Source organism: Dermochelys coriacea, chromosome 10 (assembly GCF_009764565.3).
Source record: "Dermochelys coriacea isolate rDerCor1 chromosome 10, rDerCor1.pri.v4, whole genome shotgun sequence".
Classification (NCBI taxonomy): Eukaryota; Metazoa; Chordata; order Testudines; family Dermochelyidae; genus Dermochelys; species Dermochelys coriacea.
In genome coordinates, this window is record NC_050077.1 from 66,061,038 (window position 1) to 66,075,464 (window position 14,427).

At 36.8% G+C, this 14,427-nt stretch overlaps 2 protein-coding genes across 5 annotated transcripts in view; one reads left to right on the forward strand and one right to left on the reverse strand.

Annotated features, from left to right (window-relative positions):
* Nucleotides 1-8,601, forward strand: part of FGF7 (fibroblast growth factor 7) — a 62,276-nt gene extending 53,675 nt beyond the window's left edge. For all 3 annotated transcript variants that reach the window (XM_043494627.1, XM_038419613.2, XM_038419614.2), the window contains exons 3-4: nt 1,499-1,602; nt 2,033-8,601. In XM_043494627.1, coding sequence (XP_043350562.1) covers nt 1,499-1,602; nt 2,033-2,227 — 299 coding nt within the window. In that variant the 3' untranslated portion in view covers nt 2,228-8,601. The remainder of the gene's footprint in view (nt 1-1,498; nt 1,603-2,032) is intronic.
* LOC119862621 (protein FAM227B) overlaps nt 1-14,427 on the reverse strand; it is a 58,847-nt gene that overhangs the window by 3,284 nt on the left and 41,136 nt on the right. The gene's annotated exons all lie outside the window — the stretch shown is intronic.

Below are 14,427 nucleotides of genomic sequence, written 5' to 3' on the forward strand. Positions count from 1 at the left end.
TGGTGGTAGGAAAAACAAAAGGAAGAAAGTGTACAGGCCGGGGATGGCATGGAAGCAGAGTGGGTAGCAAGCAACAGACTAAAGAAGCAAAAAGGAAGAGTAAAGAGTAGAAGGGCAAAAGAGTGTAGAAAAGGGCATATAACAGAGAGATAAAGTAGCAGAATGACACCAGATTTTAAAAACCTAACAAATCAAAAACCACAACCACAGCCCACACATTCCCCCTCTCCCCCCACTTCACAAAAATTGAGCATAAATTTGTAAACAAAGATAAAATTAAATGGAAGTCTGCCTTGGGAGGGAGGTCTGCATCCTTCAGGTGAAAAACTCACACTATGGTGAGGACAATGTGACATTAACACTCCTGAATTACTGTAGTGATGATAGATAATACTGCCACTGCACAGTTCTTATACATAAGTGGATAGGAATGAGGATGCTGTACCATCAATCAAGAATGATCTTTGGGAAAGAGGTGGTTAACTTGTGTAAAATGCTGCCTGTCAAAAATGTAAGGTTATACCCTTAATCCTTTCTCTCTCTTGCCCAGCACATTTTGGTTAGGTACTGAATTCTGAATGGAATTGGCTGAGCTAGAAAGACCCTTCTGTAGAAAGAAAATCACAAGAGGAAGTTAGATAGCAACTGTTCTGAGGATGGCCTCATATCAGAAAAGGTGTGGCCCAAACTCAAAAGTACTATATTCTTTAAACTATTAAAATGCTTAAATTTGGAAACTACACAGTGTACTCTGAATCCCATATTTTTGATCAACAAAGAGTATTTTGTGTTACACTAGTAACTATGGATATTTGTTATAGCATCTATCAGTCAACACAAAATTAAGACAACTCCAAATTTTCTGGGTTAAAGATATTTGAATAACAAAGTTTTGATAGTAGCTTTTGATTATTTATCTTCAAATGCAGATATCTTTTCAGTTCCTGTCAGTTTTCAAAGCCTGTAAAGGTCAAGCAGGTACTTTATCTTCTTTAAGACACTGTGGTCTGTTTTCCATCATTTGCAAGTTCTAAGGTTTATGCTTCTTCAAGGAGGTAACACCGGTAAAATTCTCACAAATCTTTTAAATGTGGTCTTTAAAAATTCTGTGAATCTTGGCTAAACCATGTATATTTCTTTCAACTGGAAACCTGAACCAGAGAAATTTTAAGAAAACAGTCTGATTCTTAAAAAATGCAAGTACAGTTTAGAATAATATGGTGAGTGGGAAACATAGCACTAAAAACTGACATGCAGAGTTAGCTGTGAGTGGGTGTGAGTATACATATACAGGAGATTTTTTAAAGAGAAAACCATGACCTAGTCTGCACTCCATATGTGTAACAACATTAACTTTTTATTTTAATAACCACTCTCACCAGTTTAGGATTTTAAATAAAACCAGAAGTATTGTAGAATCATTAAAACAAACAATCCTCTTTGGTTCGACTGTAGAAGCAAATGAAAAGTTTACAGACCTCAATTTGTTTCTTTGCAGGTATTCTGGAAATAAGAACAGTGGCAGTTGGAGTAGTGGCAATTAAAGGTGTGGAAAGTGAATACTTTCTAGCAATGAACAAGTCTGGAAAACTCTATGGAAAGGTACTGATAATACTGCAAAGAACTTATACTATGAAAATATACACTTTTGTACATTTTCTGCTGATTTTTACATAACATCTGTGCAGTTTGTGTAAATTACTGCTAGTAAGTGAAAATGTATTGCATCTTTATCCAATGGCATTGGTGGTTCTTATGCCTGGTTATAAAAGCTAAGGATTAGATCCCTAATCTTGTTTTAGTAAAAGTCCTCCTCTTATTAAATATTTCAGCTGCTAAGGGAGGATATTCAAAGCTAAAACAAAAAATATGTTAGTTAAGACTTAAGAGACCTAAGTAATTTATTGAGTATTTTAATAACAAATGATATTTATTATATGGTATATGTTCTTCCGCCAGCTTCTCCACCCCAATTATGTATTTAAAGAACAAAAGTGCTAATTTATGCTATGCTATCATTCACTCTTAACAGAAAGTATGCAACGAGGACTGCAACTTCCGAGAACTGATTGAAGAAAACCATTACAATACTTATGCTTCAGCAAACTGGACAAACAAAGGGAAAGAGATGTTTGTGACATTAAACCACAAAGGTGTCCCTATGAAAGGTAAAAAAACAAAGAAAGAACACAAAGCATCCCACTTTCTTCCTTTGGCAATATCCTAATCATATATGATCTACAGAGAACTAGTTCCAGCAGGAAGATTATTTTTAAAGAGACTGAACAAGTAATCAAGAGAGGCTGGAATACTACTGAAAAACTGAACAAGCTGGACTTGCGCATTTATGTTTATTTTAAAGAGACTTCATTAAAAAGATTTGAAAATATACACAAAATCAGATTTAGTAACTAAAAGTTGTAAAAAATTGTAAAGAGTTGTACAATCATTATGTTAGTAATAGTAACTGGGTAGTTTCTTAAATTAATTTACCCTTAAGAGTAAGTCATGACTTGATTATCTGATGATATTTTATTTAAAAACCTATCTGCTTATTAAACATGGCTGCTATAATAATAATAAAGCAGATGATAATGTTATGTAAAATATGTCAGACTTTAAGGCTGCTGGAATGATTTGTCAGATTATCAATACTAAATGTGGAGATTGAGCAGTATTTTAAATAGTTCCCAGAGAAACTAATAAACTATACATAAACTAGGATCAGAAAAAACCCTTAAATCTTATAAATTTGTTACTGTCTTATTGAGATAAAAAAGCTTGTTTGGAAAATTAAGGTTGCACCACTACAAAATGTCAAATGTATTTACAAGAACAAATACCTAATGCTGCTCTAAAAGATGTTTCAAAATAGTGTATGTAAACTAATAGGAATAGGGAATAAATAAAAATGTACTTCATCTCACTTTCCACAAAATAACATTTTATATAACGACGAAGTAAAAATTCAGACATCTTAAGGTTTTTTATGTAACATAACCTATCTTTTGTATAATTCCTGTTAGGGCATATGGCTTTTAATATTGTTTTTCCACCGTTATTCATGCTTTTTCTGTTGTTACAGCATTAAACTTTAAGTTATATTTGAACTTTATTGTTCTAAGTTATTTAAGTTGATGTTATTTATAAAAAAACTTATTAAGCTGCATCTGTTTCATATGCTTTTAATTCCAAAGGAATAACAAAATGGTCTGGCTGAGCTGCACTGGTTTTTTTCTATGACCAGACACACAGTCTAGTACACAAGACTCTTGCCAACATGCACTGGATGGCAGACAAAAATGACAGCCTGCAGCAATTCTTACAAATGAAGTCTCACAGGGAACAACCCAAAAATGTAAAAAAAATCTTTTGCCACATACTCCTGCCAATTAAGTTTAATAGCATTCCCAGAGTTACAGCAGATATAGTAAAGTTGTAGCTCTGATACATATTGGGCTACATCCTCGGTTGGTATAAATCAGCACTGAGTTCTATGGAGCTACACCAATTTACACCAGCTGGGGTAATGGTCCAGAAAGTCTAGCCAATAACAATGAAACCTCATGACACTAGAGATTTAAATCCTCTATCCACAGATGTAAATAGTTCAATAACTATTGCCACATGAATAGTTCAGCGTCTCTACTTTAATTCTTGCCCTCGCTCTTCAGACTGGCAACAAATTTGCCAGTTAATATTATATGAGTACTTGTCTGCTATAGGAAATGGACAGAGATCACCAAATAATTACACTAAAAAGCAACTGTTAGACAATCACTGTTAACCTCAGATAGATTCAAAGCAGTTTCCAATGGAGTTAAAAGCTCAATTTTCTACTACAGACTCTCGTATGTGCATCTACAGGAGGGCTTTTGCCAGTATAGAAATGTTTTTTAAAAAAATCACATCCTTAATCAAGATTACCGTACTGGCAAAAGTTTCTAGAATAGAACTGGCCTAGGTTAGTTCACATTTTGAAAGCAAAAAATGAAACCCACTAACATTGTTTGTGTTTAGCTACTCTACTGAAGCTGGATTTAAAATGCAACCATACGCCAACATGCTTAAAATTAAATCCAGAATCAGAGTTGGCTTTTCTAAAGATTTTATGATTAGGTAATTCAAACAGAGAGCAGTAAGATCAAATGTTTCTTAAACGTTGTTGATAATTTTTATTTGCAATTTTGATATTTGCCTTGCCTATTGGGCTGACATTGTGACATCTTGAACTGTCTGTATATGATCAAGGATCAGAAGAGGCTGAATATCTATGCTCATGTTGCAAAGAAGACTGCCAGCTTTTAAGGAAAGATGATCAAGATAAAACAATAACATTTAAAATTGCAGTGTAATTAACAAGCCAGATCATACTCCCTTTGATCCATGCACAGAGGATCATTCACACACGGATCATCACCTTTATCTGTGGGGGGAAACTACCTAGTCCAAAGTTTGTTAAATGTCTGAATAGAAAAAGTATTATAAAATGATAAATATTATTGGCATTGAGAGGTGAAATGTCATTTTTCTATATGGACTAGCCTACCTGTTTGATTTTAAGGGAATTCGGCATGTGGGGTTGCTGTAGAATGAAGCAGCGTGTGACTCCATACTCACAGCCATGGTTCTCAATCAGAACCACTGGATACGTGAACTTTTGAAAATCTGGCCATGCCATTTAGGTGCCTAAATAGGAGATGAGCTCTTTTAAACATATGGACCCATAAGTAATTTCATACTCATACTTTTGGAAGAGACAGATTATAAATTCTCAGTTATTAGATTTGCTTTTCTTATCAAATAAAATTAGATTTTAAAATTAACACTATAATTGCAGTTACATTTTAAAAAGATTTTAAATCACTGACTAATAATTAACTATTCTGGGCCAGATTGTGCCCCCAAGATCTTCACGGATATCTTTCCCCCCGCCTTGTGATTGGACTAGTGTTAGGCGTAGGTGGAGCCTGGGAGATGCACGCTGTCCCCTCACCAGTTCTACAGAAATCACGTGGGAAAGTTAATAGTTTGGGCTGCATTAATTCTCATGTGGATCCCTGTCTGTGGGATCCACCTTTAAGTGCAGTTCTGAGGGACAACCGAGGCCAATGTGTTTCTCTGCTATTGTGGCTCTGTAGGCTGCCGTGCTACAAGACTGCGTGCATGGGGAGGGGAGGGGGAAGAGATTTACCAAGCCTACAGAGCCAGTGCAGAACTATATGGGTTTCTGTAGATCCCTTGGGATTTGGGTCTACAGCAGTGGTTCTCAACCTATTTACCATTGTGGGCTGCATCTGTGGACTACATCCAATATTACCTTTATGGCCCTGAGGATGTCACATGGGCTACAGCTCTGTGCTGATTGGGTCACAAGTGGCCCGTGGGCCGCAAGTTGAGAACCACTGGTCTATAGACTTCTCTGAGGTGCACAAAAACCTCATCCCTCCAGATGGAATGATTAAAGACAAACTACTCAAGGTGATCCTTACAGAGTTTATTTTCCCTTAGCTCTGTCCCACAAGGTTTACTGTGTGGAGAGATCCAGTCCTCTGTTGTTTGAAATCAACTTACTTTAAACAATTTTCTGCAATATTAGTGCTCATGTACTTTAAAATCTTTCCTGTCTTTTCCACTACAAGAATAGAATTGGATGTGTTCCAACGGCTATAATATATATTTATGTACTATTTCTAATATTTTCCTGACATTAATGTGTAGAGAGCATCCCATGAAGTTCTCAATTCTGTCCAAGTTCAAGTGCTTTATAAAACACATTATTTCAAATTCATTTGTACTTTAGCAATAAGAGCCAAAACTATCAAACCATCTACTAAAGAAAAAATTAGACTATTTAAAACTAATTTACCAGAATAAGTCATCTAAGTTAGTATTTTTATTTTACAGTATAAAATAGACTTTTCGAACCAACCTTTAATCAAGGGTCAGTGATAACACATGCTAAGTACTTTGTTCTCTGTAGTGGTGCACATATATGATGTATGGAAACTTGGTGAGGTTAAAAAAAAGTCTATGCTGGGTTACCAGGATGCCAAAATTTATGAGGTGACATTTGTACCTATCATCCAAATTACTCTGTCAGACTCTCTGATGCATCCTCATATGCTGTGTTGAATTGGTTCTGCAGTAGACAGAAGTGCTGTGTTGCCTCCCTAGGTGGAGCTATCGTAACTGAAAATGTTTTAGTGTTTCAAAAGAGCTCAGCAGAATAGAAACTGTCTGAAAGGTGTCATATATGGGAGTGACAACAGGGAATCACAGATAGGATATAAGCCAGAGATAATGGGTGAAAAAAGTGATAGTTTGTGCAAAGAAAAGGGAAGGGAAATACACCATTGTTATGAGGAAGGAAGGGAGAGAGCTAGTCCAGGTATAAAGGGAAGGAAAGAGTCTACACAGGTGGAAGAAGAAAACAACAATAAAGAGGGGAAACAAAGGCAGAGATTATGGGAGAGTAGAGAAGAAATAAATAAAATAAAGAGACAAGGGTTAACAGATACAACCAGAAAAAATAGAAGATTGATAAAATGGAAGAGGAAAAGAACAATAAAACAGAAATGGAGGAATAAGAGGGATAATAAAGGATCAGATCCTCAGGTGGGCTGTGGTCACTTTGTGCTGCCCTGCTGTCATACTTTGGATGCAAAAGCTGAGTAAGTGGTTCAGGGAGGATCACCCCAATTGCAAGGGTGATCCTGTGGCAGCATAGAGCCAGCGCAAGGCCTTATATTCTGCACTGCTCTCCTTGCTGTCAACTTAGCAGAGAAGAGCAGTGTGGTTACTGAAAAGGGGCCATGACTAGGAAATCACTGTTATGTCTTTCTCCTGGGTTTGGTCTTCAGCTCCTTATGGCCTTTACAAGCCAGTGTAACTTAGAGCAGTCCTTAGATTGCTCTAACCCAGTGCATAGTGGAAAGCATGCACAGTGAAGCACAAAGATCAGGGCAGCATAATTGGGAACTTTACACTGTCTCCTAACTTCCATTCTATATTATGTAAGTACCTAAGGATCTGATTCTGAAAATCCACCCCACAAGAAAATATACCTCTCACCAGTCTGAAACCTGAAAAATGAGTTTGGATCTTAGAAAGTGGCAGAGGTAATTAGCCTAAACAGACAAAACCAAAGGTAAGAAGACCCTAAAAATGTAAGGATAGAAAGACTAAGGAAAAGAAAAAGGAATAGTTGTCAGATTTCTTTTGGTATTAAAATATTTTCAATTTACTCTTTTTCAAATATTTTTGAAGACAATCCTCCCATCAATCCCAGTATACAATTGTATTGTATACAATTGGGGTGCAAACCCTTCTGTCAATCCAGCTTCTTCCCTTGCCATCTATTCTTCCACTCCCACTTCTGGCACCTTTTCAATATAAATTAAGTGCAGTTCTAGTAAATGTACCTATCTATAGTTCAGTGCTTTACTGCTGAACTGAACTAAGAATCCAAGCTGACTACCAACACGCAACTAAATATGGCTACCTACTTGTTATTACACAAACACCTAGAACTACTACCTGGTGCACAACTAATTCCAAGACAATTGTTCCAGACTGCACCGCACTCCTACTGGCAGCAGGAACTCTATATGTAAGGGAGGGGAAGGGATGGCAAAGTTTGAGTAAGACTGGTCTTAAACAGAGAAAAACAGAGCAAAAAGTGGGAACTAACTGGTGTCAATATTGTCATCTCACCAGGCACTGAAAGTATGAGTATGCTGTTAATATATCCCAGAATTAAATTTGCCTTTTTCGCAATTGCATCACACTGTTGACTCATATTCAATTTGTGATCCACTGTAACTCCCAGTAGTACTGCCTTGCCAGTTATACCCCATTTTGTAATTGTGCATTTGATTTTTCCTTTCCAAGTGTAGTACTTTGCAATTGTCTATATTGAATTTCATCTTGTTGATTTCAGACGAATTCTTCAATTTGTCAAGATCATTGTGAATTCCAATCCTGCCCTTCAAAATGCTTTCAACTTCTTTCAGTGTGATGTCATCCACAAATTTTATAAGCATATTCTCCACTCCATTAATTAAGTCAATAATGAAAATGTTGAATAGTATGAAACCCAGGACAGACCTCAGCAGGTCCCTACTAGATACATCCCCCCAGTTTGACAATGAACCATTGAAATGACTCTTTGAGTACGGTTTTTCAACCAATAGTGCACCCACTTTATTATAATTTCATCTAGATTATATTTCCCTAGTTTGCTTATTAAAATCAAGACAAATCACATCTACTGTTTCCCCACTAGCCACTAGGTCAGTAATAAAAACCGGAAATTAGCTTGTTTTGGCATGATTTGTTCTGGACATGTTGGCTGTTATTTATCATCCTATGATCCTCTAGATGCATCCTGTAGCCCAGTGAGCTAGCTTGCCTTTATTATATTCACTGCTTTGCATTATATTCTGCTTTGATGTGATGGTGATGGGGAAGATGATGGCTAACATTTCAGGTTGTTCTACAAGGGATGGTGTGAGTATATGGATGTGCAGATGGACATTCTGTAGTAGCTCTATCTAAGTTGGGGTGTTTGTGACTGTACTAAATGTATTAATAAACTATATTTGTAAATAGAAAAGTGTTCTTATAGTGTGAATGTTGCAACTGTGCACATCAGGGTTTCCAACTATATAATAATTTAAATAATACTGGGCCTGATCTAGGGACAAGAACCTGTCAACCCTCAAAGTGATAACTGGGGATTCTTAAGTAATCAATATAATTAATACATAATCTAAATATCAGGCAACAATACAAATTGATTAAGTGTTAATTTGTTCCAATATCTTTCCAGATATCAAAGTTAGGCTGGTTGGTCTTTTATTCCTTGGGATCTTTTTTGTTCCCCCTTTTAAACTGTACTGTGTTAGCCCTTCTCCAGTACTCTGAGGCCTCACCTCTCCTCCATGGGTTCTTGAAGATAATCACTAATTGTTCAGAGATTGCTACATCTAGATCCTTAAGATTCACTGAAGGGTGAATTTTGTCATGACCTGCCCACTTGAAGACATCTAACATATTTAAATATTTTTAACCTGTTCTTTCCCTATTCTGGCTTGTGTTCTTTCCACTTTGTTGTTAATATTGTGTTACACATCTGGTTACAATTAACCTTTTTAGGGAAAACTGAACTAAAATAGGCATTAAACCCCTCAGCTTTCTTGGTGTCATCCATTGTAAGCTCTCCTTCCCCGCTAAGTAGTGGATCTACACTTCCCTTTGACTTTCTCTTGCTCCTAATGAGTTTACAGAATCTCTTTTTGTTGCCTTTTATGTCTCTTGCTTAGGTGTAACTCATTTTGTGCCTTACCCTTTCTGATTTTATCCCTACACTGCTTGCACTATTCTTTTATACTTATCATTAGCAGTTTGTCCATGTTTTCACTTTTTGTAGGATTCCTTTTTGATTTTTTAGGTCATTAAAGAGCTCCCAATGCAGCAGTATTGCCTCTCTGTTCTTCACCGTGAGATAGTTTCCTGCTGTGCCTTTAATACTGACTCTGAGAAACTGCCAGCTCTCCTGAACTTTTCCCTTTTTCCTTAGATTTTCTTCCCATGGGACCCTACATACCAGTTCTCTGAGTTTGTTCAAGTCTGATTTTTTGAAAATATGTCTTCCTTGTGTGGTATAAATTCAAATGTATCTTCTGCTGTATTTGTAATATGTTTTACACTATTAAATGTCTACTAATGTAAAATACATGTATAACATAGCATAAACTTAAGAGTGGCAAAATTGTCCAATTTCCATGGCCTTTAAAATATAAAATATATAATTTGTTTTCACATTGCAGCCTTTAAAAATATTATCCCAGAAATTATACCAGCCACTCAGATTGCCACATGGTTAATCATTATTCAACAAGTAAGAAACCACATTTATAAAAGTATACTGTTCTTTTTAAACCAATGCACTTTTATGGATAATCTGGTGTCTGGGTGAACACATAATCAGTCTGCTCTCAAAAGTCCCAATCTAGCAAGCCACTTCAAGCGTGCAATTAGCACCATTGAAGTCAATGGAACTTTGAAGTCAACAGAACTACTCATGTGCTTAAAGGTAAATTCTTTGTAGGTTCAGGTCCTAAGCTTGTATAAATGCAGCAAGTTAATACTGACACAGAAAGCAATTGTCACTACACTACACTTACATAAGAATAGCACTTACACAGTACTTTTAATTGTCAAAACACTTTACAAATAATAAGTTAATGTATTTTCACAATACCACAATGAAGTATTTAGGAAAGTATTATCCCATAATTATTCCCATAATTATCTCCATTTTACTGCTGGAGGAACTGAGACAGAGAAGATAGGTGATTTGCCTAAAGCAACAGATGCTGTCACAGTCAAAGCTGAGGTCAGAACTCAGGAATTCCATAATTCTTTCTTTATTTACTTACAATATTTCATGAAAAGGAAAAAAATTCAGCTTGTTTTTTCCATTCCAGATTGAGTTTTCAGAGGCAACAGTTAGCAAAACTATCTTTTCACTTGAAAATGGAGCAAAGTTGATATGGAGTATTTAATTGCAATAAACATGGAAACCTAATCTGCTAATTTTACATAGTCATTTTTAGAGTAGACTTGCACTTTAAAACCGAAACTCCAAAAAGTAATCTTTTAGAGGAATTACATGAAGCTTTAAACATGAGACTTCTGTTAACTTTAATTATTCACACAGCTAAAACTCCTCACAATGCTTTGAAAAAGTGAAGTATAAATCCAAATTATTTTATATTATATCTCTATACTTTCTAATATTTTAAAAAATTACACAAAAATTCAATAGTACAAAAAAATAATCAAGCATTAAAAACCTTAGTCTTGTAAATAATCTAATAATGCACTCGCTGAAGCAAGCTTGCTTGTAAATCCTGAGGCATTCCAGATACTGAAATTGTATAACTGCTTACATTCCAGACCTAAAAAGGGACATTTTCTTCCATTTTGTTTGTAAGGCAGATTTTAACTCACTACTAACCATTTGTTTCATTAAAAAAAAACCCTTTTACTTAAATTTTTAAGAAGCTCTACACTTGTAAAGGCTGGGTTTTAACGCCCTCAACTGAAAAGAGAACTGAAGTAAGAAGAAATCATTTCACAATGAGAAAAGGAAATAAAATATTTTCCTTTAGCGGGGACCCAACGAGAACAGGATTTTAAAACAGAGATTAACATACTTCATACTTGAAAATTCCAGTTCTTCTTGACCTGTGCCTGAGGAAAGATATTTTGCTATCTGAATCTTTCTTTACCTATGAAGTCTTAGTATTTTTACTGTCATTCTTAAAACAAAGAAAAGGAGTACTTGTGGCACCTTAGAGACTAACAAATTTATTTGAGCATAAGCTTTCGTGAGCTACAGCTCACTTCATCGGATGCATTTGGTGGAAAAACCATTCTTAGAACAGTTCTTCCAGTAATGATGATCCAATGTCTGATCCTGCAAAAGTATTGAGTGCCTCCTGAGCAGCATTGAGCCCTCGAGGGACAGATCTTCAAAGGTTTTAAGGTGCCTAAAGATGCAAATAGGTGCCCAGGGGAATTTTTATAGCATGTAAGCAGGTTATATGCATAACTTGCAATAATTTCAATGGATGTTAGATGCCTAACCTGATTAGGCACTTTTGAAAATCCCACTAGACACCTTTATGTATTAAGCTCTACTCTAAACAACAGTACAAGTCCGCTCTCCCTGACAAAAGAACCCCAAACATGTTTCAATATATCAATTTTGTTAAAAAAAATCTCCATTACTAGACTGTTTTTCATAGCCATTTTAGTATTTTAAGTTATTATTCAGGCTAGGAATATTTTCAGTAATAAAAGTTAAATGCTCCCAGTCTCCCTTTTTATGGGAACACTGTGTAGGGGCTCAAAATATGGACCTTGTAGACAGCCATTGTAACATCGATTTAATTTTACATTAGACAACATCAGTTATAACGGAATAAAATGGCTATGTGGCTATTGGCTGCTGAGTCAGCATAGTCCAGTAGATAGGATGCCAGATTGGAAGTCAGGAGACCTGGGTTTTATTCCTGGCTCTGCAGCTGACCTGCTGTGCTTAGGTAAATCACTTCACATCTCAGAACCTCAGTTCCCCATCTGCAAAATTGAGATAACGATACGAACCTTTTCTAAAGCACTATGAGACTTACAGAGGAAAAAAACACATAAGAGCTCAGGATTATTGTTATTATGGCCTCTGTGTACCACTGAAACTCGGGAATACTTTCTTCTGAGGAGTGACAAACCGCACTAACATGATTCCTCTTTAGGCATCATGTTGTTGTCTATATAACCAGCCTCTCAATTGCCATAAATGAGAACAGTTCATTGGACTTCATCTTTCTTGCAATCCTTAAAAGAACATGGTAAATGGTGGGATGGGAGATTTGGAAGTAAGACTTATTTCATAAATATAAAGGGAAGGGTAAACACCTTTAAAATCTCTCCTGGCCAGAAGAAAAACCCTTTCACCTGTAAAGGGTTAAGAAGCTAGGATAACCTCGCTGGCACCTGACCAAAATGACCAATGAGGAGACAAGATACTTTGAAAAGCTCAGGAGAGGGAGAAACAAAGCTGCTCTCTCTGTCTGTGTGATGCTTTTGCTGGGGACAGAACAGGAATGGAGTCTTAGAACTTAGTAAGTAATCTAGCTAGATATGCGTTAGATTCTGATTTCTTTAAATGGCTGAGAAATAAGCTGTGCTGAATGGAATGTAGATTCCTGTTGTTGTGTCTTTTTGTAACTTCAGGTTTTGCCTAGAGGAATTCTCTATGTTTTCAATCTGATTACCCTGTAAGGTATTTACCATCCTGATTTTACAGAGGTGATTCTTTTTACTTTTTCTTTTATTAAAATTCTTCTTTTAAGAATCTGAATGCTTTTTCATTGTTCTTAAGATCCAAGGGTTTGGGTCTGTGTTCACCTATGCAGATTGGTGAGGATTTTTATCAAACCTTCCCCAGGAAAGGGGGTGTAAGGTTTGGGAGGATTTTGGGGGGGAAAGACGTTTCCAAACAGGCTCTTTCCCAGTTATATACCGGTTAGATGTTTGGTGGTGGCAGCGATAAAATCCAAAGGAAAAGGTAAAATAGTTTGTACTTTCAGGTAGTTTTGACCTAAGCTGGTAAAAGTAAGCTTAGGAGGTTTTCATGCAGGTCCCCACATCTGTACCCTAGAGTTCAGAGTGGGGAAGGAACCTTGACATGGTGGCAGAGCGGTGAGATTAACTTGAAATCATTTTAAGATCAATTTGAGATTTTTTTGAACCAGAAGCACAGATTTGAAAAGGAATTTTTTTTCCTTTGGGCTGCTGGAAAGCAGGTTTTAAGCTGAAAGCAGTTAGAGGTTTTTTTTCTCTGCTTGGGGGTCAGAGCAGAGACAAAAGGGAATTGTCTTTTGTGAGCTGGAGTTTTCTCTACCTAAAGGCAGGGTAGTTAACCTCCTGCAGGGAAATTCACCAGTCTTCACAGACCTGAAGAAGTTTTTTTTTTTTACCTAAGAGCAACTAGAGGGGTTTTCTGCCTATTTGCCTGGAGAGAAAGGTGTTAGAGTTTGTTTGGTTTTTTTTGGTTTTGGGGGGTTTTTTTTAGGATTTTTCTGTAGGCTGACAATCACTATCAGAGAATATAGGTATCATATTACAGCACAGCAAAATTTTACAAGCCAAGTTTTTTGTTTGTTTGTTTGTTTGTTTTATTTCTAACTCTCGGGTGTAAAGTTAATTAAAAACAGAGAGGCAAAGATAACAGAAACCAAGACACAACACAAATTGAAGTTAGCCAGACTGGAGGCAGTGAAAGAGGCAGAAAAAGCCCTAGAAGCTGTCCACAGGAGAGAAATGGAGGTAGCGAAAGAGGCAGAAAAAAACCAAGAGGCTACCCACAGGAGAGCTATGGAGCAGAAAAGAACCAAGAGGCTGCCCACAGGAGAGCTATGGAGGCAAGGGCCAAAGAACTGGAAGAGAAGGAAAAAGAGAGGAAGCATGTGGAGGAGGAGCAGAAGGAAAAAGAGAGGAAGCATGCACTGGGGATGGAGAAGGCAAAGGCTTAGCAGAATATACCAACAAACCCTAGCAATCCTTCTCCAGGTACCACTTCCCATACCAGAAAGTCCCCCACCTACAAGGAAGGCGATGATACCGAGGCCTTCTTAGAAAACTTAGAAAGGACCTGCCTTGGGTACAGCATCTCTACAGACCAATACATGGTAGACCTGAGGCCGCAGCTCCGTGGACCCTTATCTGAGGTGGCGGCTGAAATGCCTAAGGAACAAATCAACCAATATGAACTGTTTAAAACCAAGGCGAGAGTCAGAATGGGGCTAACCCTGAGCACTCCCGTCGGCAGTTCAGAGCCCTAAGGTGGAAACC